This window comes from Ooceraea biroi, chromosome 11, assembly GCF_003672135.1.
Source record: "Ooceraea biroi isolate clonal line C1 chromosome 11, Obir_v5.4, whole genome shotgun sequence".
Classification (NCBI taxonomy): domain Eukaryota; kingdom Metazoa; phylum Arthropoda; class Insecta; order Hymenoptera; family Formicidae; genus Ooceraea; species Ooceraea biroi.
This window is the reverse complement of record NC_039516.1, coordinates 1,711,707-1,736,679: the sequence shown is the minus strand read 5'-3', so window position 1 is coordinate 1,736,679 and position 24,973 is coordinate 1,711,707. Positions and strand designations below refer to the sequence as shown.

General features: G+C 48.8%; 2 protein-coding genes across 7 annotated transcripts in view; both read right to left on the bottom strand.

Moving 5' to 3' along the window:
* Positions 1 to 7,613: 7,613 nt before the first annotated feature.
* Positions 7,614 to 9,604, bottom strand: LOC105274485 (methyl-CpG-binding domain protein 3). 2 transcript variants are annotated; one of them, XM_011330657.3, is made up of 5 exons: positions 9,354 to 9,603; positions 9,040 to 9,181; positions 8,679 to 8,732; positions 8,014 to 8,259; positions 7,614 to 7,884 (listed from the first exon to the last, which is right to left on the bottom strand). In XM_011330657.3, the coding sequence occupies exons 1-5, from the start codon at positions 9,479 to 9,481 to the stop codon at positions 7,786 to 7,788; spliced, it is 669 nt and encodes a 222-aa protein (XP_011328959.1). In that variant the 5' UTR covers positions 9,482 to 9,603; the 3' UTR covers positions 7,614 to 7,785. The 2 variants fall into 2 exon arrangements, with proteins under 2 accessions (XP_011328959.1, XP_011328960.1); XM_011330658.3 differs by lacking the exon at positions 8,679 to 8,732 and having other exon boundaries at positions 9,354 to 9,604.
* Positions 9,605 to 10,046: 442 nt separating this feature from the next.
* LOC105274486 (protein groucho) overlaps positions 10,047 to 24,973 on the bottom strand; it is a 65,779-nt gene continuing 50,852 nt past the window's right edge. For 3 of the 5 annotated variants that reach the window (XM_011330660.3, XM_011330659.3, XM_011330663.3), the window contains 6 exons: positions 14,689 to 14,832; positions 14,334 to 14,616; positions 13,998 to 14,253; positions 13,644 to 13,919; positions 12,703 to 13,306; positions 10,047 to 12,605 (listed from right to left, as the gene is read on the bottom strand). In XM_011330660.3, coding sequence (XP_011328962.1) covers positions 12,498 to 12,605; positions 12,703 to 13,306; positions 13,644 to 13,919; positions 13,998 to 14,253; positions 14,334 to 14,616; positions 14,689 to 14,832 — 1,671 coding nt within the window. In that variant the 3' untranslated portion in view covers positions 10,047 to 12,497. The remainder of the gene's footprint in view (positions 12,606 to 12,702; positions 13,307 to 13,643; positions 13,920 to 13,997; positions 14,254 to 14,333; positions 14,617 to 14,688; positions 14,833 to 24,973) is intronic. The other 2 variants (XM_011330662.3, XM_011330661.3) reach the window with 1 other exon arrangement.

Below are 24,973 nucleotides of genomic sequence, written 5' to 3'. Positions count from 1 at the left end.
GTGCCGGACGCCGGCTATGCGCGCGCCCGATTGGCCGGCCGCGTCACGTGGGCACGCCACCCCTCCCCACCATCGCGTGCGGCGCATCGGCGCTAGCGCACCTACCGGCGCGACAGAGCAGCACCGCAGCGCAACGTAATGTAAGCGAGCTGGAGCGAGCGAGTGAGCGAACGACGAGCGCGCGCGAACGCCGTCGTCGTTCCTCGGTTCCTTCGGTGCTACGGATGCGTGCACTCTCCCGTCCCCGATTGTGCTCCACGCAACCCCCTCCGTCCGTGTGTCCGCGCTCGTCCACGTCGAGCCTTCGCGAAGTTTCCCTATGGAAACGCCGTCGGTCCGGGGACGCGCGCGCTTTTCTTCAGCGATTTTCCAGAGGGACGAACCCCGCCGACCAGGGACTGCGAGGCCGTCCTCGCCTCCCTTCGATCTGCCGCAATGCTGACGAGGGTGTAAACTCCCAGCAGGGCTCGATGTGATATTAGGCGGGTCCCTGTCGTTACGTCGGGCTGTCAACTATTCATACGTGCATGCACGAGCGAGAGGGATCGCGAATCGATTTCCCCGTCCCATTTTCCAGTCGATTCTGCAGATTTGTCGCGGATCGCTAAATGGGATATTAATCGACCGCTGCTTTCTAACGTACAGAATTAGAGCGTAAGCCCTCCCCGCGGCGAAATAAATGTCGTCCGCAGCGCGATGTACGATTTTCCTCGCGGCTGTCGAACGGGTCAAAGTGCACCGACCTAAAGGTGGATCGTATAACGCTCTCTTCTCCTCTCCCGTGGTCGTCACAGGCTCCGCGCACGAGCAACAACGCCAACACCTTCCCGCGCGATTATCTCTCCGTTTTAGCGGCGAGATAAACGTAAGCGAAAAGACGTTTACAGCGTAATGCCTTTTTTTTACGTATTCGCAAATCGCACGCTCGAATCACCGCGGCGGTTCATCCCGCTGTATAAATTAGATATCGCATCATATCCCGCGAGAGTACTCAATGAAGGGAATCCGCGCACGTCCGTCCCTCCCGCGACTTATCTAATTGAGTTTTTCGCCGAGGGACGAGAATCTTACGATCTGTCGCGCTTGGAGTTTTCTCGATCCTTCGTCGTCCTTGAACCTCGATGGCGGATGACTACAGCGTTACCTACCTACGTGCGAGAGTAGCTGTTGGACTCTTCGCGATTAACTTTACAATTCTGTTTAGGAATAAGAAGGCAGAATTTCTGGGAAACTTTTTTTGGTATTACATCTGATAGATTATAAAATTCCATCTTTCCCGTATGTCGTAATTATATTATCTTGTTTACTGCAGTTGACGAACAACGATCGCTACACGAGAATTGAATTATTTAATTTCTATTATCCAGGGTAATCGATAATTATTTATCGGATAATGAGCTCGCCACAACACGCGGCTCAACGATTTCCTAATTCCTGCCAGCGTGGACAAGGTCGAGCGAACGTTCGGCCAGTTCGATGTACCTGGTGGCCCCTCTTAATTCGCGAATCACGAGCGGGCCGGCCGGACCGGCCACCTGCCCGACTAGCTGTTTCGTTAAGTAAGAGTGAAAAGAGGATTTCGTCTCTCTAAACCGATCTAGACGTGAACGTGAACATGGACGTGGACACGAGCGCGCGTTCGCGCGGACCTTGAACCGACGCGCAAACGTGATCCATTGTTCTCTGCCGACGACCCTTCGTCCTCTCTCCGACCGAGCCTCTCCCGGCTCGATTGCTCGATTTTTAGTCGGGGGGCCCCACACCGATCGGCCCGTGTCCTCCATTCTCGAGGACAGACGGGAGACGGCGGACGCCCGCGAGCGATCCACGAATACTCGCGCGAATCATTGTTTTCCACGTATCGAACCGACGACTCGTTAAAGCGCACCGTGCGCGGTGAACGTTTTGTTGTTTCGACGCGATCGCGTAATCCGATAAGAAGAGAGAGAAGCTCCTCTCCACCTCTCCTCTGGAGCGAGACGAGGCCTCGGCGCCCGCGCCGTTGTGTATCGGCCGAGGTCTACCGGACGATGAATTCGCTCGAAGGTGCGACTAATTTTGTTTCTCATCGCATGCCGAAAGCAACGACCCATGCACTCTCCCCTCTCGCTCCCGCCTTCTCTCTCCCTTCAAGGCTGTCTCGAGACACCAACCACCTTTTGCCACGAGAGCACCTGCCGACTGCTCGTGCTCTCGGCTCGCTCGTAAATACCTCGGTGTTATCGTATACGTATGGTTTTACAAACCACCGGCCTCTACGTATTCCTTCGTCCTCGCCGCGAAACGCGATCGAAACCGGCAGCCACGGATTATTCTCATGACCACGTCACGCTCGATTGCTAATCGCCGCGTCGATTAAGTCGGGGGGGAGGTGATCGAGGCTGCAGTCGATTCAATTTCTAGAATAATTATCTCGGAAAGTTTCCATTTTTCTCATACCCGCGATAAGAAGAAATTTGAAAATATTGTCAAATTTGAATAAGAATTTGTAGAACTGTATATAAAAGCTACAAGACTCAAGAGAGGAGAATCTACGGGAATAGCAGGAATGGCGGAACCTGTAGCAACCCCTCCTCGTCGGCGTTCGGGATTTACCCCCCGTGCGCGAGGTGAGGTTGTCGCGACGCCAGACGAGGATACGACCGGTCCTACCCGACGCCGAAAGAAGATGCGCCGCGTTGCGTCGCGTCGGTTTTCTGGCGCGCATTAAACTAACTCTTCTTCGGTGTTCCGCGTCCCTCGTCGTACTTTTTACGGCGTGCAACCGGTTGCCTTCCATGTTGCGATCATTGTCGTTGCTTTGGCGAAACCCGGCGACGACTCCCGTAGCGCGCCGCATCCTCCTATCCGCCGATACGTGCGCGGATAGACGCACCGCGCCGCGGCTTATGCACGTACGTGCACATGTATATAAGGTACGAAGACCGGAGCTCCAAGAAACGGCGGGAATATTTCTTTCGATTTCGATCGCCGGGGTGCAGCGACTGCCGGAGAACCGCATTGCTGGCCTCTGAGTCGGCACTGGCAACGATAACGATGACGACAACGATGACGACGGCATCACGATGTCATCAGCGCCAATAGCTGCGCACGGGAGACGAATTTTATTCTGAAGACGAATGACGAAGACAGATAACGAAGATTCAAAAGTCTCCAATTCTTTTGCCAAATACAAAGCATCGAGAATTATTGAAAAATTCGCGGAAATCATCCGTGTCGGCAAATAATTGCACGGCAACTATACGAGAAGCCCTCATGACTCGTGCGGAGGACGCCATTCCGCTCTCGTGCTTCTCGTGGCAGCCCGAGAGAGAGAGAGAGAGAGAGAGAGAGAGAGAGAAGCACAATATACCAGCGTCGAATTATCTCGCAATGTGCCGTGTATCGATTGCTTGTCTAATGTCTGGTTATCCGCAAAATCGCGCGGGCGGACGGCCACGGCTCGCACACGCGGAAAGCGGAGGTCTCCGCGGCGACCGCAGCGGTGGCAGCCGCTAAGGCCATCTTGCACAACGGCGAAAACACACAAATAGCACGGTTAACTGATGATAGCGCGGATAAAGTGCAGCCCTCTTCCTAAATATACCCTCGCGCGCCGCGAAGTCGCTGTTCTTCACCGCATCACATCCAACGCTTGTCATTTACACATGGGGAGGGAGTGGGGCACCCATGATGCAGCAAAAGTGCAGTTTGCCCGACTAAATCATTTTGCTAAGAAAAAGCGACCGGTATTTCGTGTAAAAGATTACTTCCTGTCACGAAGAAATTTCTTTCTTTCAGAGGATTCATTCAGAGACAAAAATCTTTTTCAAAGAAAATGGAAAACTGTCGACTTTTGGGATGCTCAAACAATGCAGCTATAGGGGATATGCAGCTCGTCGCCTGTCCTTTGGGCGGCCGCTTTTGTACGCTTAACGTGGCCTCGGAGACCCATGGGATTTTCATTGCCATCTGGACTCGAACAAATCTTGTATTGCTGGGCTGTTACACGTTTCCGTTGAACATGGCAGCTCCCATCGACGTCATTCTTGCCTGCGAGCGTTCTTCTATCTTGGATTTTTACGAAACGGCAAAACGGAGTATGCATTTATCATTCGAATAAGGACCCGGGGTGGATCGTATACGTATTGTTTCACGGACGCTCGATTGGATGCCTGGAAATATTGTTTTCGTGCGCGCACACACGATTGTTTCCTGTAATTCATTCTTGTTACTCCATTTCATCGTCCTATCATTCTTCTGCATTATCGCGCGCACGCGCAGAATCATAGACGGGGAGAACTTATCTAAATCTATTTATCTCTTATCGTGGATTATTATCACTACCGTGATTATTGGAAGTCGTCCTTGTGATTCCAGTGTTGTGTATCTGGGATCTGCGGTAAGGGAGAGAGTACGAACAGTGCGGAATCAGAGAACAAGAGAAACGCCCGAGCTTCTTTTAACGAACTGCTGTTGTCCGATAGGTTTCGTACCTGACTATATTTTTCTCTGCTTTTCCCTGCAGCGAAGGCATTAACGAAGCGGCCGAAACGGTGGGTCTGAAAGACCCACTGCAGGCATCTACTACCCGCAGGTATAGACGAAAGTTCCGAAAATTCCAAGGTAAGGCGAAAGTAAGGGAGCGATCAGTCATGTTCGTAAGAGAAACAATTATTCCGCGCTGAATCACCTCGTGGTAGCGGCTTGCAAGTAAGACATTGCATAATTTCGCAAACGCGTCTGACGGGCGGAGTGGAGTGGAGTCTCAAAATAAAAAGCAAAACGCGCGTAATTTGCATCGTTACCTCGCGCGTGTAACGAGGAGGAAGGCTTGCTCACGCAATTGATGAAAGTTTAGATGGCGAAGCTAAAAATACATACACATGCATATGCATTTTCTTTACGATGGCTCTTTTATGTCCCTTTACGTAATCATTATGTCCTTTGTGTCGGCGACGTATATTAAAAGCGGAAATGCGGAGAAGGTATTTTCTGCCTGCGACAGACTCGGTGAAAATGGAAAGAGCGCGTGCGATACGGCCGCGTCCGCTCCTCTCCTCGCGCGGGTACACGAGGGAGAAAGTCTGTCGACATCGATTACGTATAGCAGTCGTTGTTGGGAGCCGAAGGTCCCCCAGCTGTTCTTCCGTGCGAAGCGCGATGGACCAACGCCTCCTCCTTCTTCTTCTCCTCTCGGAGGCCCTTGCGAATTAAATGGCGCCGTATCCTACACCGACTTTCTCGCCGCCGCGCGGTGTCTCAATCCCGCTCGAGTTAACATCGCGAACCAACTTAAAATCTCACGTCGCTCATCCTCTCTCCCCCGTGCGGTGAAATAAATCCGAAATATACTTCGCGGCCAGTAACCCCGATACAAATAGTATAGTCAAGTCGGTCAACTCTTCCCGATGGTCGAATATACTGCCTGCGCGAAGATCGATAACACACGCCGTAGCGGGGTGTCTATTTATACGTAGACTACATTACGTCCAAGACACAGCGGAGGATGTAATCTTCGATGTGTTCCAGATAAGGTCTTTACACGCGACGCGGTGCCGCGATGACGAGTGGATCGAGCGTTGCATTAATAGCGCGAGAAATCGGACGAGCGCCGAGGGATAAAATTGCCCGCGAAACCGGCGCGATACCGCCGTAAATGAGCGCGATATCGAGAGTATCGAGCAGCTCGGCCCTCAACACGACGCACAAATCGCACGGCATAAATTATGCACGCGCACACGGACGTGGGTGAGATTATTTCGGGATGTGTGCGTCCCGTGGTGATTTCAATTCCTCATCCGTCCCGCGCGCATTCATATTCATACGCATCGTTTATATTTAATATAGGCGAAATTCCGAAGGGAATCAAGCTGCATCCCCGTGCAAATCCGCGATGTACTCGTCTAAAGTTGCGGCTCTCCTCGGGGGTGATGAGGGTAACGCTCGCGGCAGCTCGAGTCACCCCCTTGCGTCAGTCGCCTGTTATCATTATTATACATTCGAGTCTCTGGATACACTTATCTCGTTATTAATGGACAAAAATTGCGATTTCGTTGCCGACGAGTCAGGTATTTTTTCTGCACGTGTCTCCGCGGAGCAGATGTGTACGTATGTCGCCTCCGTGCGCATAAATTATTGCAGGAATCCGCGGCCGGTGATGCTATTGATCGCTCAGGGTGCAGCCTCAGGGTGCAGCTTCAGGATGCAGGCGGCATCGGTTCGCCGATGAATTCCCATCGTCACGAAGCACGCGGCGTTGTCACCGGTAGTACCCACGATACAGCCGTACCGATTAGGCCGGATGGGGCACACGCATACACAGACGATCGCTCTTTCTTTCTCTCTGTGTGTCTCTCTCTCCCCTTTTCTCCATCGAGTCATATGTTCGACGAGTTATAACGATTTAAACTGGGACATGTGCCCGCGAAAACGACGGCGGGGCGAGAACGGCTCTCCGTCTGGTTGACAATAAGGGAGAGCGACCCTCGGCGAGGAGGGAAACAGCTGTTCGCCGGAGGTAGAGTGGTACCGGACAGGCAAAGCAAACCGGAGGATGGAGGGACGACGGGGGAGACAGGTAGGCAGAAAAAAAGAGGCTACCACCTGGTACCCAGCTTATGCTTTACCTGAAAACCGATGCCTGCCTGTATACCTGCCTGAGCACTCTTTTGTACGGAGTCCTCAGCACGCACCCATTCCCAGAGGGCGACGTAGTATTCGCTACACAACTGCGCTACACAATGCGACTCGAAGACCCGTGCGAGCAGAAAAACAACTTTCGACAGGAAGGTCTGAAATTTTCCGCTTTTCTGTATCCTTGAATATAACTGAAGAATGCACTTTCTGGAAAAAGTAATAATCTTTATAAATGGTCCCTGCCAATATGTCCCAGGTTCATTTTTAACTGACGTTCTACTCGGCAAGCTTAAGCTTTTCTCTAACCGGAACGAAGTTAAATTACGACAGAAAGAATGCCTTTGCTCAGTGACGATTATTTCCTGTGACAACAAGTCATGCTCGAACTCGAGGCGATATTTCAAGACCGGTAAATTCCCGCGCGACCTATCTCGAACCGAACTGAGCGCGGCAATTTACATAATTAACGTGGATGATTTGCCGATCGAGTTCTTAATTCATCGCCCGTAAATAGCTCCGATTCCAGATTAAGCAAACCGCGTTGTCAAAAAGAGAATCAGTGATCGGTCGATCCGAAAGTAGCGTTTAATGTAATTTTCTTAAATTTAGTACTTCGCTAATAATGTTCATGATAATTTAATAGGATTAATTACCCCGCGATAAAGGGAGAATATTGTGTTCCGGTTCGCTTTCAGGTTTCCGCGCGATAAATCTAGACATAAAGAAAGCCACAATGTGTCCGAACGTTCCATCGAATTAATATTAGAAACATCTTGGTATTTTCGTAACCACCGTGAGTCTGACTGATTTCCTGTGTGTCGTAGGAAATATTAGGCAGATGGCAACTCGAACCATTTCAAGCGTGATAAATCACATTATTCTCGGATCGTAATTACGCATTGCTTCGATTTCAAGAATTTTATTAGTAATCCAAGAGTCTTCGTGAATTTGCTGGCAACTGGTCTTTATGAGAGGAAAGAGAAACAAACCGCGTGTCCAATCTTTCGCATTTTATTATAAAAACATTTATTACAAAAATGCAATGATACGATATATAATTTATAACTTAAAACTAAGAGATGAGTGATAGTAATGATAACGTGATATAATAATGAATGAACGAGTGAGATGTATTTAATGATGATAACATGACTTTTATACAATAATTTAAGTTTGAAGAGCACGCAGGGCTTCCTGCAATTTTTTTCTCGCAACAGCTACTCGATCTTCCTGCCTCTTTATGTCCTCATCCGCTATCGAAACCGCCTTAAAAACAAAATAAAATTATTTACTTAATTAGTAGTTAATAATTAAATTGTTTAGAAAATCATGATACAGTCATGTAAACTGCTTCCAAAGTGCGCTTTTGAATTAACATTCGATTATTAATGGTACCTGCACAAGCGGTTGATCAGGATTAAGGAATACTCCAGGATTCTTCTCCAAAGCAGTTTTCGATCCCGTTTGTCCCGTGACCGGCTGAGTCGATACGTGTAACGCAGTGGCCACGCTCTGAAGCAATGTTTCTTCCGTGATGTACGGTCCAACTGGTTTTAAATTCTTTGGCAGGTCCATCGCGTCGAATTCATAGCCAGCAGAATCACAGGCCCGCATTCCCTCCAAGCGTTTCTCCCAGAAAAGCTGAAAGAAGATGGACATCTTGATTACCGATTTGATTAGGCCGCCTACTAACAACATACACTACTCTACTGGTCAAATAATACAAGCTAGAAAAACGAAGCATCATTCCCACCATATTGCAATTACGTAAAAATATGTCATTATCTTTGTACAGTATAATAGACGTACTTGTGTTGAATATCGATCAATTTGTAATACAAACAGAAATTTCAACGATTATAAATAGAAGAAACAAAAATTGAGGAGCAATAAAAGTACAAGTTTTTTCTTCACTTGTCCTAAAACCAATTAGTACGAACCGATCTCGACATTGCTTTACTGCTAAAATTGACGACACATTTAACAACACATCTGCTATTAAAAAGTGCAACACAAAAACCAAGTTACTGACAATTTCGTGATTGCATGTTCAGAGTTACCTGTTTAGGCTTATCTTGGGAACCATACTTGCCATCAGTTTTATCGACTCCTTCCTAGAGCAATGATTTGAGAGTTGTATCACGTGAATTTACAAGGATAGGTGACGAAGAATATAAAGTGAACGGATGTAAGCAGTCAGAGTGTGTCTTGCAGGCACAACACAAGCACTAAAAGGCTTTCCGCACACACAAAATTATCCCTGTCGGACTATTTATAGATCATAAATGTGCAACTATTAGGTATCATTTATGCAAACAGCATATGGGACGTGATATAAGAAAAGCATACTCGGATGTTGATATATCACACAGATCAACACAGCTCAATTAGTGTGAGATCAGCTGCAATCAATGGACCAACCTGTTTCGGTTTGTCCTGCGTGCCATGCTTGATATCCTTCACTTTTCCTTCCTGCGTCTTGTAAATCGTGACCGGTTGCTTAAAAATCGACGCCGTTTGCCTGATCGGTGGCACTAGTGACGCGTCGTTTCTGACTCCTCGGCTAAAAAAAGAGAATTACATTGCCAGCATTATGAAAGACATTAGTGGAGAGGTTAGAATATCTGGCTGCATTTTAAACCGCATTTGTCTACTCTAAGCTTTCAACTACGTTGTCGAATGACTCTGCGTACAATTAAATAAACGTTACTTAAAGACAATTCTATTCAACGTACCTGTAATAATAAACGTCAACCTTTCCTGTGGACGTTAACTGGTTCTGGCTTTTACGCGACGGCTCTTCCCTAGCGGGCCAATTAATCGAAGCCGACGGGTATTTCTTCTTCTCCATGGACATATTCATTGCGGCCGATTTTTTTGCTCACTGTAATTCTGCAATTATAAATATAATTGTACTCATACATTTAGCCACCATGTTACAACTCGTCCAACCATCTCCCGACTCGAGCTGTCCGGGACATAGTACGCATACGTGAAATAAGAAGGTTACACCAATTCTGTCGGACTCAGTGCCGAGTCGTACTACTACCTAAAATTTCAAGCAAAGACAGTGGAGGCTCGTAGCGGAAGTTTCGGGAACTAATTCCCTGCAGTGAAGTTGGAATTCATGGCCCCTGCACTATCGCTAGAGACATTACGAGGTCGTATGGCGGGTCGTCATCGTGCAGGCGGCGTTTCGCGAGAACTTTAGTTCCAAAAAGATCCGCTACGAGTCTCCACTATTTTTCACTCCTAAAATGAGGTAGTTGCGATCCGCAACAGCTGATCGGAAATTTTATTTTACTTTTATCTACTACGATTACTATCATCATTAATGGTAGATAATAAAATAAAGAGAGCAAAAAAACTGCAATTGTTATAAATCGGTAGGAACGGGTTGAAGTGTCAAGATAAGGACGTGAATCTTTGTATATAGATATAGAGGATTTAATTGCCGAAAGAAACAATTTTCGCGTAGCTATAGGAACAACTTGAACAGTGCTTGGAAAAAGATTAACGCTGTCTGTCTTCCGTTTATTATGAACGTATATTCTCTCCCACGGCGGCTTTCGTATGCTCTCGCAAAGTGCAAAATGCGAGCACGGAGACGCAACTCAACTCATGCAATAGAGTACGGGGGGGTACTGGGGAGGAAAAATCGGGGGGTACAATCATTTATCGCGGCTATGCGATCGTTCGTTTCGCGTAATGCTTTGCTTCCACGGTGCGTGTGTTATTCAACTGTAAAAGAATATTGATTCTGTACAAGTCGATGAGATAATTAACTATTGAGTCTTCTTGAGGTATCGTTGTTTCTATTGGTCTAGATGATCGGAGCTGTGCTCGTCCAAAATCAGATCCGTTTACCGGTTTATCAACCCGCGCGTCGTAACTACGTAAGCTTCGCGTTGTAAAACTCGTCTCCTCTTTCTTTCTTTCTCCGTCTTCATTTCATCGCGGCAGTATTATGGCATTGCATTTTTCGGACGAACACAGCGGTGTCAACGTGTGTATGTGTGTGTGCCTTCCTGTAACAAAATATAAATCTCGCAATTACGCATCACCCGCATTTCACCATACGGTTCCGAATAATAATGCGCTAGCTAGTACCCTAAGTCCAGACGCACCTCCGGTTCTGTAACTGCACCGAAGAATAGTGTAGAGAGTTTTAAGTGTCTCGCCGTTTTACAATATCGGTTTTTTTTTCCCCATGTCGCTGCAACCGATGCAGACGCGCGCGTTATCGATCGCGCTCGACCGGATTGCTCGATGGTTAAAAGTCTAGAATCACGATGAATAGTCACAAAAATACTTTATCGAATATTCTGCAAAATCCGCCCACGAACGTGGTCCGCTCGCTCGTGTATGTACGTGTGTTTACGCATGTTTGTGCATGTGCGCAGTGTATGTATATGCCTATTATGGCAGTCGCAAACAATGTACATTGTATCAAGAATTTGCACGCACATTCCGCGCGACTTGTAGAATTTGTATTCGATATCGCTCGTAATAGGCGTATGAAAGCCAGTTTTGTTTCTTTTTTTCCCCTAATTACTCCGCACACAGTTACTGCAAAAGATCGGAAAAGTATCTTTCGCCGTTTTTCTCCGACACATTTATAAAATCTCAATTACAATAAAGTCTTAACGGCAGACGTAACAGTGCCATATATACTTACGAAAGGATCGTATTAGATGTATAAATTAATCCGTGGTTGGAAAAACCGTGTTAGCCACATTGCTGTAATAACTCTAAAATTTTACTCCACATATTTAAATATCACGGCTTCTTGAAATGTCACGCCGACATTTATGGAACGTGACATGGCAGAGTAATTGCTATCTCTTTCACAAAACAATTCGGTTAAAAATATTTTTTAAGAGAATCCAAATTTTATATTTTCGTTACAAAGAGAATTAATTAATTTACACATCTAACATTTAAAAAAAATCTGTGAACTTTATAAGTACAAATTATTCTTCCTGTCGGTGGTAGAAATGTCAAAGATCACTCGGATTCTTGATCTCAACGCTGAACATACGCGATGACGTGCAACGCTGTTAATCGTGATCGGTACTCATCGGTTGCTCATAGCCCTACAGTTTTCACCGCTACATGACGTAACATTCTGTCTACGTGTGTGCTCGATATATTATGTTTAAGTCTGCGACACAACATACATCCCTACTTTGACAAGTCTACGACACTAGATCAGCATTCCGTACGTATTCAGGTATTTCGCCGTGGCGTTTGTCCTCATTATTACAATGCAGCTGCACCAGAATCGCCCCATCCGACGAAATGCGCTCGACTCCCCGCTCCGCTTATCTCTCGCACGCACAAAACAGGATCTAACTGTAAAGATTCTATATTACATCAGCAACATATTACACATGCGCGATCCCGCATCACCTCCTGCCGCATCACCTGCGTTAAATGCCTCCTGCACTTATTTACTTACACACGAACTCGTTCTCTCTGCGCTCCATTCATTCTACTTACGATCATAGGCTCTATACAATTTTATGCAATCACACATTTTGCAATTTTTATATATTTATATTCTCCCGTAATTTTTATATATCATTTCCTGACTAATTTAACTCTTCTAGAGTTCGTCACGAAAAGATAAAACGTAATTCGGGTTTTATTCCGTCGAACATATTACAACACATCGATCAGCTTTCATCAATCCCTCCGAAACTACTCTAGCACTCTTCCAAGTACAGATCACATTGCGTGTAAAAGAAATGAGTTTTCGTCAATTCCTTAAGTTTTTTCCTTTCATCTTTCATAATAAGTCCCATTACATCACAATGTTACAAAAACCTTGGAATAATCGATGTTGCAGAAATATTCAAGTACGTCAATGCATGTTTTCAATATATGACTTCATAGACCGTAGCCTTCTTGTCGCCGGATCCCGTCACGATGTACTTGTCATCGGTAGAAATATCGCAGCTAAGCACCGAAGACGACTCCTTCGACTGGAAAAAGAAAGGAGAACGCTCGTGGTATTATACGAACGCTTCGAGAAACTAGATAATAATAGATAACGCGCAAGAGATTTGTAACAACACCAACCTGGAATATCGAGGCACCATATGGAGTGCGCCACGCGTTAAGCAGATTGTCTTTGCCGGTGGAGACGAACCATTTGCCGCATGAAGCAAAACGCAATGACAGCACGCACGATTCGTGTAAATGCAACTGATACTTGTCAGGCTTCGTGGCGTGCAAAACTTCGACATTCGAGTTTTCCATGCCCACAGCCAGCCACTCGCCGGTGGGACAATATCCGAGAGAGAATATCTGCGATGTAAAATCGTGCTGTTGCAGTTGCCTGCCTTCTCGGAGATCCCACGAGCGGACAGTGTTATCCAGACCGCCGGTCCACAGCTTGGAACCGTCGGCCGAAATATCGATACACGAGGCGCCGTCCGTGTGCCCTTGGAACTGTCGAACTAGCGTCTGATTCTGCAGATCCCACACAGCGATGTTGCCGTCGCTACAACAGCTGAAGCACACCTTCGAGTCTGGCGATATAGCGAGCGCATAACACGCTGGAGCAGAGGAGGTCAATTCAGCCTTGATTCTCGGTGTCGGACTCGCCAGGTCCCAGATGCTGAGATTACTCGCTTCGCCGCCAACGATCAGGGTTCTACCGTCGGGCAGCAGTTTCACCGACCTACGAACGAAACAACGAACGTTTATTACATTGATCCTGCTAAACGACGCCACTTTATGCGCGCTTTTAAATAATTATTATAACGCTGGCGCGCGTTGGTACGCCGGGAGAGGTTGGCGAGGGGTGGCGGGGGAGGCGGGAGGTGGAGATAAATGCATACGGAAAATGCATGCGGCAAATCGATGGCCGCGGCTGCTTCGGCCGTGATGTACAGCCGGTCGACACGACTAAATGTCATCCGGAATTCAGTCGGAAATTAATTACATCGACCGTATATAGCGTTCGGGAGTTAATGTGTCACGAATCGCGAATGAAGACACGTGTTACCACTACCGACCTGATATAATTGTCCCGTTGCAGGCAGTCGAGTTGGGAGACGGGCTTGGAGCTGCCGCCGCCGCCCTGACTGATGTCCCACACCTTGACGCAACCCTTGCCACCGGTGTAGACATATTTCGTAGGATTCGAGATCGTCACGGCGCAGACTACCTCACCGTGAGTGAGCGTGTTTATTTGGCGTGCATGACGCGGTATCCCGGGTGCCACGAGAGCATCGGTTGGGAAAGGCACCGGTTGCATCTGACCCTCGCTAGATACGTGGAAACTGTACGCACTGCAACCGAGAAAGAACGTGTACGCAACACATACAGCGTACAAAAAGATAATCTATGAGGACAAGAACAGAACTTACGGCTTGCCACCAGGAATACCAGAACCAAGTGGTAGCGGTGCCCTCATACTGGCATGAGGGTCGTAGAGTTGCTGAAGAGGTGGTCTGGCGGGGTAGCCGTTAAGCGCCGCCGGGGGATAGCCCAGCATGTCCACGTGAGATCCCGCGGGCGGATGATGTGGCGGGTAGTGCGGCGGATAAGGGACCACCGAAGCCGAGACCAGCGGTTTGCTCGAACTCGACGGTTTCAGACCACCTGAGCCAGAACTACTACCACCTACGGCCCGAAATTGATCGGATTCGTTACTAGTTTACAGTTTCTCTGCACTTTAATCCGCGGGGATAAGCGACGCGTACCTGCTGACGTTGGTGTGACCGGTTTCGAGATAGGAGTCGTCGGTTTCTCGCGTTCTTCCATCTTCTTGGCCGAAGGAGTACTTGCGTTGCTACTGGTGCCACTTCTAGGCGATGGCGGTGGCACCTCCTTTTTCACTTGGCCGCTTAGAGACACGGAAGACGGACCCAGTTTGTCCAAACCGTTTTCTCGCGGCGAGGCAGTACCATTAGCTGCCGGACTGGCTGGACCTTCGCTCGCATCGTCCACTACCAGATCCTGGTCGCTCTTTTCACCATCGCTTTGCTATCGGGGAGAACGATCACGGTTTTATTAAGGCGGACCGCGATTCGCGGGGCATGGAGCACTCGTACTTACATGGCCTATGTCCTTGTCGTGCTCCTTCTTCATCTTCTTCAGGTGCAAATGCTCGTGTTGCGGATCCGGCGTGCTGCGTGGTCTGTTGTACTTTTCGCGCTCCGCTGGTGATATAGAATTCCTCTGCAACATGTAAGAAAAAGCCTTTTAGAAGCTACGCTTGCCACGTTGTCACTTTTACAGAAGCTCTTATCTCTTATCAGTACGGGAGAAGTGATCCGCTCGTTTCACGAGATTAATCCGATTACCCGGAGACTTACAGGATTTATTCGTTCGAGATTTTTACGGACCGTACCATTCCATCTCTTCGATAGATTTCCACGAAAAAGTATCGGAAACGAGGGACTTCTTGCGGCCGGGAGGGACGGTCGATCGACGCAGGATAGAACGGCAGAGTTCTCTCCTTCCTTCTTCGCGATTAAATAAAGCGACTATGCTGTCGGACGGGCGGAAGAGGCATCGACGGAATTACTTATCCCTCGGCCCGCACGACCTCCATTCGCTCCGAGGCGAACGAAGAACAATAGGGCGGATCGTAGAGTTCCGCTTTTTTCCATTGTATTATGCAGCGCCACTGAGGAATATCGGTATGCTCGTTACTGAATGCGGAAGTGCTCGAATACACAAGGGATGCCCTGCTACGTTTCTCGCATTTCTCTTTTCGCTTCATCGCGATTTAATAAGATCGGCTATTACCCAAGATTTCTATCGCATCGCTCGTACAAATAAGAAGAAAAAGTTTTTCTTCTTTTTCTGCGGAATTTCCGTTTTTGCCTTCATCTTCATTTTCGACGATAAAGTAAAATAGAGAGATAGTGTTCAGAGAAATAGAGGTGTAAGAATATAAACGATTTACTGTACACTCGAACTTGATGTCCGTTTTACTTCTAAGATGCCACTTACCGCTGATCGATTCGAACCGTTCGTTAACGCGACCGACAACAAAACTCACGGAAGCAAACATCGAGAGGCCTAGAAACTCGAAAAATAAGCTGTGTTTAACTCTGATTGGCCTCACTACACGTGAGGCGAGCAAGGCGAGCACAAGTTTAGAAAAAAACAACTAAAACTCGACAGATCCTTATAGATCTATCGGGGAGCGAAGAGCAATACACGTGTATTTGGAATCTATATTAAAGCGTGAGAGATTAATATAAATTGTTGTTGCGCAGATAGCGCACGACACATGACTGATTCACAAAAATAAATCCACACTCACTTGAATTATACATGTTTATATTTAATGTATTTCTTTTCAGGGGCACATCACAGACTTTTATAATACATGACGGCCATCTTACATTCCATAAGGCCGGATCTACAATAGGTGTAGTAAGCTTTAAGCCGTAAGAAATTAACCAATCTCAGTGGAATATGAGGAGAAAGATCGACTGTGATTGGTCAATTTCTTACGGCTTGAGGCTTACTACACCTGTTGTAGATCCGGACTAACACGTCAACGTTTTCTCCCTCCATGATGGCTTAAGTACATAGATTTTTCGGTCAGCTTATCTAGTGATCTAGCAGTCTAGTGTATTATAGAAGTCGGTGGGGCACACACAGTTCTAAAGACATAAGATAAAAAGAATAAGTACGCATATCGAAAGAAAAACAACATAGATGCACCGGTATATAATATGCCGTTAGTAACATAGGGCCACGTGGTGCCCTCGATACAAAACGAATAATACAATTAATCAGAGCTACAACTAGTGATTTCCAACAATTGTCGTAACAGATAGAGATCCTCAACCAGGATCTCTGGTAACAGAAAAAGTATGGTGATAGATTTTCGTGAAATACAGAAAGACACTTTCCTCAAAGATACAAGATCACTCAAGAAAGGGCGCTTCTTGACTCGGAGATATCATCGACGACAAGTTTTACGAACGATAGTTTCGTCCGTCCTTGCACTCCTGTATAAGTGCGCCAGCCTGTCCCCGATAACTGCGCGTCCCATCTTGCAACCCCGTAAACCACTCTGTCGCATCCTCTCACAACCACTACCACCGCCACCGCCGCCGCCGCCGCCGTCGCCGTCGGTGTCGAAGTAAATCTCCTCTTCTCAATTACCCTTCGTCCCTCATTCGCTACTACGAACGTCGCCTCTCTCTCTTTCTCTCTTTCTCGCTCTCTCGATCCATTACTTCGATGCCTCGGTATCATCTACCTCCTGTCGACTGCGAAACGCTTCACGAGCAGATGGAAATAAAAGTGGAGGATCTCGAGATACGAATTCGTCGGCGAGTATCTCCGGGCGATTAACGTACGAAATTACATCCCGCGCGAGGAACAGGCGGTATCTCTCGTATAGCGGTATCTCTCTCTCTCGTCAAACACCGATCGAGAAATCGCTCGAGAGAATATGTCGGCGAACGAGTATGAAGTCCCGCGACGCGGAAAAATCAAGCGAGCGTGTTCCTCGTTCGCGACGATATAGCGACCTCCGACGACAGGAGAAGAGCGAAGACGAGGGCCGGAGGGTGGAGCTGAAGAAGTCCCGCAAACACGCGCCCCCGCTCACGTCATGAAAGATTCTCGTAAGAAAAGGATCCCCCAGGAGCCGTATTACGTGCCTCTTTCGAGTTCCCTTCGCGAAAGGACTCTGAAAGGGAAGAAAAAGAGAAAGAGAGAAGTAAGGGAGATCTTTTTCTGATCTCGCGAAAGAAGAGTAGTCTTCTCGTTTCCCAGGAATGGTCGGTCACTGCTTATCCGGTCGGAGTCCACTGGAGCAGATAAGACGACTGTCGTGTCGTTGAAAAGAAGAATGCGACGAGAAAACAATGCCTTCTATACGAACTTGGAAAATAAGACGCGTCAGGGTGATTTAGGATATTCTCGGATCCGGAGCGATTCCGCCGCCAGCGAAGAGTAACGTCGCGCCGTTTCCTCGTAAATTTTTTCGCACGCTTAAAAATGTATTACTGTGTCTAAAAATGCGTCGAGAATGCGCGATGACTCTCAATTGACGAGAAAACCGGGGATTTCGAAGCGGTTGCGAAGCGCGCTTAAATAAATAATCGCTATTATTAAAACAGAGGGCTGTAATCCCGACAAATGGATTATAATAGCCGCGGTGAACAAGATTTTCACAAGGAAATCGCGACTCGATTCAGTTCCCTGGAGAATCACGCGGAAACATACACCGCCTCTCGCCGCACTCGATACTGCCTAGTACAGGTACGTGTACCCGGAAGTCTCGTCTTTCAGGAGTAAGCGCATCCTTTTTCTCGCTCCCCATCGCGACGCCGATGGCTCGCAATGTCGTTCCGCGAGAGCTTCCCATTTCTGTTCTCTCTCACTTCCTCGCGTTCCCCGCTCGTATTGCCGGTACATGCACGGGGTATGTATACCTATACGTATATGTACACGATGCATATACCTCCCGCGAAGAAACGATACACACGCGGCCCGCCTTCCATTCACGTAAGTTTACTTACACCTATCCCGTCGGCTATCCATACCACCCTCTCCCACAAAGAGGATTCGTGCCACGATCAATATGGGGGTTGGTACCTCAAGGGAGGACGAGGAGAAGGAGGTGAAGTGTAGGTGGAGGAGGAGCTGCGGGTATACCGTAGATATATAGACTTTGTAGTGTTAGGGACGACTTGGTCCGCAAGCAGGCAGGCAGGCAAGCAACTTGGCAAGCAGCAGCAGGCACCAAGGTACAGTCAGGGGTGGCTCTTTCGAGGGTGAGACGAGAACGGGAGCGGCGGGAAGGAGGGCTTTGGCCGTGTGCATGGTATTGGGGTTGGCGGTCGCAGCCATGAGAGTGGTAAGTGAGTGAGCGACTCCTTCGCCACGGCGCCTCGTCTCGACTCAACCACCCTAACCTTACGAATATATCCCAAGCCACCGACCAACCACCACCCCACAGTCCTCTATCTCTTTCTTTCTCGCTCTCTCTCCTTGGGCTCGTCTTCTCTCCTCTTCCCTTTTCTCCGCCATCTCTCACCCCTCGCTGTCGCTGCCACACTCGTGCGCTCTCACCCCTTACGTCGACCAACCAACCAACCAACCAACCCCCCGTCCTCCTCCTCCTCCTCCTCCTCCTCCTCCACCTCCTCTTCCTCTTCCTCTTACTGCTGCCTGCCTGCCTGTGGTGCCTGTTTCCCTATTCCTCACTCCACCCTCGTCGTCGTGGCTAGGACCCCGAGAGAGAAGGTTACGAGCCAGAGTCGCGTCTCCCAAGACCCCGCAAACCCCAGCTGGTACAAGATTGCACCCAGTGGTTCTCAATGTCGTCGTCATCTTCGTCGTCGTTGTCCGCGAAGGAACGCGTCCGGACGAGCAATGTCGGAAAATTGGGATTCCGTGTTGATCGAGGCGACGCGATATCGACGAGATGAGCGACAGAGACGCTCGTGGTTGACGGACATTGCGGGACTTTATGTCGAACTGGGTGACATTCAACTAATGCGTCTTGTGTCGGCGAATCCCCATCGACTGTCGGAAACGTAAAGACAACGGCTTTCCGTACTCTCTTCCACTTTACGATTGGCATCGCACGGATGGCCGGTACGACCTTTCCGAGAAAAATTTATCGGTTTATCTTTTCATCCGAAACATCCGTGATCTGGGGCAAAGAAGACGGATCGGAAAATTTGTGGCGATCACCTTTCTCACAAAGTCAACATTCTCACAAACTGAACATTCCGCAATGTTAAAAATCAGCCTGCCACCTGTTCCGCGACGCCGCGACTCGCTTGAGAATAAAATAACTATTCCCGCTGAATATTCAGTGACCGACGTCGCAGTAATCGCAGATTTTCGTTTCCGCCGATTAATTTAATTACCGAAATCACGGGCGCGTGAGCTATACGCCGGCAAGATTCATGGCGAGGTCTGATCTGTGAGCGCAATTTCGCAGGGTCACCAGACTACGATATGGCGCGCGGTGCAACTTACTCGCGGATGCATGGAATTTTTAATGATCGCGTCGAGCAGGATAGCGGTAATCGATTCGCAGGAATCCGGCGTGTCACTGGGTCAAACCAGTGCATTCGTCATACCAGCAATTAGTGCGCGCGAATTTTTATCACCGCAGCGTCGAGAGCGGGTATCCGCACGCGTTGGCGTCGCCCGAGCTGATCTTTTTTGCACAGCCTGTCGGAATCGATACCTGCTCAACGACAAGCCGTCAATATCGCGACTCTACAAATCGGATCTTCTCGGACGGCGGGTTTTATTCAGAGATTATCGTGATGCGAATTTTAATAATAGACACGCTCGCGCGCGCGCGCGGGCGATATTCGCTTTACCGAGAGCAATTTATTCGCGCGAACACTCCTGCTTGTCGTCTCTTTCGCTCTCCTCTTTTTGTCTCTGACGCGGTCCCCCGGCAAATCTTTTTAGATCCCTCGCGGAGAAACGCTGTCCTCGCAATCGGACTTGCTCAAATTGGCCGACGTATAAATAAAATTCGCGCGCAACGTCGCGCATCAGACAGGAATTCGCGACGTTATGATTTACGGCGGCGCCGTAAATAGCAAAATTCCCTCTTTCTCTCGCGGCGAACACTCGTCGCGTTCACTCGCGTGCCCTGCTTCTTCCGTCTCTCACCTCCGTGTTATTCCACCCCTTTTCCTTCTCTCTCTTTTTCCCTTCATCCCCTTTTACGTGCTGCCACGTCCATCCCCATAGCGGCGCAGAGTCCCGCGGTGGAATTTGCATTTTTAAATTAACTCGCTTCTGTTTGCAGCTATCTCGGCTCGGCGGCGTCGCGCCGTTGCTGTGGCTGTTGCTGCTGTTGCCGCTGCTGCTGGGCTCTGTAATTTTATGCAGCAACGCGCGTGGACCGCGCCCCATCGCCCCCAGCATACATACCATCTCATCACCGTTGTCCTTTCCTTCCGCGTGCACAGGTACTTCAGCTTTCGACGTGATCGATAGCGCAACAGTTATTATCGTTATCGCGAGGAACTCGCGGCGTGAAAACTACGTGGAGGGTTCTCGCCTCTCGATATTATAATCTCGCGAAAATTGACATTGCACTTTGGCAAAAAATCAACCTCGTCGTGGCCATCGACGCTACGCGGAAGCCACGAGACTCAAGTTTCATCAAGTTTCCGTGAAAACTCATTCCCTCCCCCAGGGGCGCCGCTCTTACGATCGATCGGACGAGCGTCGCGCTCCGTAATTACTGCTTTTAATTACGTTTTTAATTGCGAGCGTGATTCTTGACGCGAACCGCCAACGCCACGGCGTCGCCGTGAATAAACCCTCGACCCCCTCAAACTCCTGACTCCTGACGACGTCAGGGACTTATTGCGCGGCGGCGCGATTTTTTAAAGCGGGAAAACGCCGATGCGCCTTCGCTCGCGTATGTACAAGCGTTGTCGGCTAAGCCACCGAGTTTCTCTCAGCGATAGCCGGGAACGTGAGTGGTCTTTTACGAGGCGGCAGCTTCCTGAGAGTAGTGCTGAGGAGCGAGTAAAAGACAGCATGGAGGGCAATACAGGGAGGCAGGGAGAGATGGCGGGTGGTAAAAGACCGAGGGGGAAGTGGTAGAGGTGAGGGGGCGATTGGGTGGGCGAGAGCAGGTCGGAGAAATAAGGGGCAAACAGAATAGCCTGCCATAAAGTGCCTGCGCGTTATCCACGAGGGAGGAAAGAACGAGGAAACATTTTTATCGCCCCGTCAGAGGGAAGTAGGAGGAAGCAAAACAGATGGCGAAGGTGGAGAAGGAGGAAACGGAGGAGGTGGAGGGCGAGCAGTGAAGCGAAGCGAGAAGAGTGTGCGGCGAGAGGAGGAGCTACGGGTAATTGAAAAGCCCGTGGTGCATCCCGATCGTCGCTTTATTTCGCGCGCGCACGCTCGACGACGTGTATATATATATATATATCCGAGCTTCTCTCCTATTATCTCGCCCTTCTACCGCGCGTCGCCTCCTCTTTTGCTCTCTCGGTTTTTCCTTCCCTTTTTCTCGTCTCGCGCGTCGAAATGAGAAAAACGAGAAAAAAGCCGAGGAGGGAAAAGAGGAGCGCGAGCAGATGCCGGTCGAGGTGAGCCGGCGATGAAGGGAAAGAGGGAGGCCGTACGCAACAATGCCCGCGGAGGTGCATTCTCGCGCGATTACCGGCGCGTTCGCGGAGGGACCCTTAACGAATGGCTTCGTAAACCATGGGCGCTTTAAGGTCATTACACATCGCAAAGAAAAAAGAAAAAGAAAAAAGTAAAAGGGGGACGAGTTAATGGCCGTCGTCGAGCGGCAATGCCGGAGAACGAGACGGGAAGAGAGCGGAGCAGCAGAGGAAGGAGAGCCAGTGGATGGGACCGGTTGGCCACCCGTTGCCGATCGACCGTCTGATTTATGGTGGCGGTATCCTCCAGCGGACAAGACGAGAGCGCGCGTGGACCCCGATCGGCTTCCTACGTTAGCGGGTTAAACGCTCCATTCCGCGCCGCATCCTCTTGAACGCTTGCCAAAAAGCGGCCACGTGTGTGTCACCGGAGTGGAAAGTTCGAGAGAGAGAGAAAGATCGCCTTGCGGAATACTCGGTCGAAACGGTAGACATGCTGTGCGGGGGTTGGTCAAATTCACCCCTTCGAAATACAGGATAAAAATCACACGGCGGGAGATTTTTCGTTCTATTTATTTTCTTGGATTTCCAGGAGGAAGCGCATCCGCCGCGTGGCGAATCACGGCAGCGTACACTGCTGAAAAAAAAGAATTTCCGCAGATTTTCACTCGCGAATTCACGTATCGGACACGCTACGTAACGGACGTTACGTTGGAATAAAATAATGATCCCCCGCTATGTATCTCTCGCGTTCTCGTTTGCAAACTGCATCCGTCGCGCGTTGAGCGGCGCCCGTTATTTCCAGCGGGACGTTTTAATAACAAATCCACGCTTTCGCGACCGTTCTCTTCTCTTCCGCCACTGCTTTTTCGTTTCCCTTTCTTGCTCTCCCGCTCGCCCTTTTTCTCTCGTTCCCATCGTCCCGGAAAAAGCTTTTCACGACAGAAAACGCATTGCAGCAGCAGCAGCAGCACAGCCGGCCGATTATATTGTGAAATATATACGGAGACGTAATTACGGGGTGGTCGATCTTTTTACGTCGGCTGCCTACGAGCGGCGTTTTACGGCTGCCTCATTAAATTACGAACTAATTACCAGTCGGCGAATTATTAAAAAGCTTAGTCGGCCGTTAAACGCGCTGCCAGTCGTAAAAGCGCACCTTCTCGCTGTGAGACGTAGTCGCTTTGCACGACGATATGTATGTATTTTATTGTACTACATACCGCGTATACGGTAATACTCGAGATACAAAGACATGAAACAAAAATGTGCTAAAGAAATTATTCGTGCGATAAATTTCATAATGAAGTTGTGGCCGCGACTTCGCTCGGCTGCTACCAAACACATTCTCAAGATCAAACGTACGTCAAGCAGGAGATCTGCCACGTATAAACCGCGAAGAGAAGAATTGCGCAAATTTGCGGATCAAATGTATAACGCGAGAAGTTCGCGGCAATTTCTCGATGGAGGATTGTGACATTGAGGCTTATTACGCGCGCGTAATGCGCTGCAAACGACGACGTAAAATTTGGCATGCGCGAATAGCGAAACGAAAGCCGCGAGCCGAGAACGAATCGATTGTAAAGGACCGCGTCGAAACAATCCACTATCGAGGTAGTGCTCTGTTAAAATTACCCCGTAACCGCACCTACGTATCCCACAGTGTCGCGTAATAAATACCGGGAAACGCTTTATTTCGTTTCGCAGAATCGTCATCGATCGTTGCTGCGCGCAATGACTATAAAACCGCCGATCAGTTGCGCTCTGATTGCGCCCGCGCGCTCGCGAGACGCAATCTTTAATATATAGATGGATTTTCTAACGATTACGTTTGTCGTCAATCGACTGTAAAACTGGGACGCGTTACGAAGTGTCGTGCCGGCTTTTTGCTTCCGTTACTTTCGCAAGCGTGATCTTTGTGTTATCGCTCCTCCGATCACGATAATTGTAGTAATAAAACGTGGCACTTTACACTTGCTTGCAAACTTGCTCGATACTGAATATATTGATGCAAAATTAGTACCGCATCATGATGCATTTAATTTGTTTTCATTAATTTTCATAACGGCGAGGAAAAAGAAACATCACACAAGGGGAGTGAACGAGGAGGCCATAAAAATAAGATCGAAAAGCGGACGCGGCGAGACGTTATAAGGCACCATGATGTTTTTAATTAATTAATTCGCGGAAGCCGCAGATTCCTCGTCCCATAAATTCCGGTGTCGGGTCGGGAGCATCCCTCGTTCTCCGGCAAGAGAAAGAAAAAAGTCGGAAAGTATATAATCGCAGGTGAGGAGGGGTGAAGTATGCAAAGTATTTGAAAATATTAAGTATCCCCGCAGGAGAGGAGGATATTAAGATAGAGTCGGAGAGGATCGCAGGCTCGGAGAGGGTTGTAGAGTCATTGGGGCTGAGGGTGGGAGGTGGGTAGGGGGTGAAAGTGACAGCAACGTGGAAACGGAATTACGGGATCGGCGCAGTGGAAGGTGGTAGGAGAACGTTTCAATTAGTAATTAAAACGTGCCGTGCAGTAACCCTCGCCCCAACCCCCCCGAGTCCGCCAATTCTCCCCCCGGTACGACGAGGCTCTTGCTCTCTTATACCGTCGTCGTCGCCACCGCCGCCATCTTGTAAATTAATTAATGCGTTCCTAACGAGATCAGAGGCGTCGGTAAAGCAGGAGGGTTGGCTGGTTCTCCACTTTGCTCGCCAAGGAACGGGGGATGAGAGAGACTCAAGAGCGTGCCTCGTGTCTCGCGCACCCAGTGTCAGATGCACTCCAGGTCGACCAACCCCGCTCGGTTTCTTTCACTGCCGAGAATCAGCCAGGCCAATAATTAAGTTCTGGTTCAAGTGCAGTGCAGTGCAGTGCAGCAGGAAAACTCGGAACGTGTGACATTACTTGAGCAAGGCTTTTGACTTTTCACGATGTTCGACATGCGGCACGTTTGAAAATGTTCCGTGACTTTCTGGCGGCGCGTTACGTACGTACGTCGCGAAAAACATGCCACCCTCCGTGTTTTTGATGTACACATTAGCAACGTTCCGGGTATGATGTGACGTCGCCATGTTGTACCGGGCGGTCACAAATCTTCACGTTGACTTTCCGAAACGTCCTCCTTGCGATTTTTACAGCCCTGAACGAGAGCGAATTAGTCTGTTCCCGGGGGTAGACAGCGGAGACAGGGTGTTGGCGGAAGGGGATGTTGGTTGGGGGGTCGGTGTCAGGATCTCTCGACCCTTTCAAACCCTTTCATCGG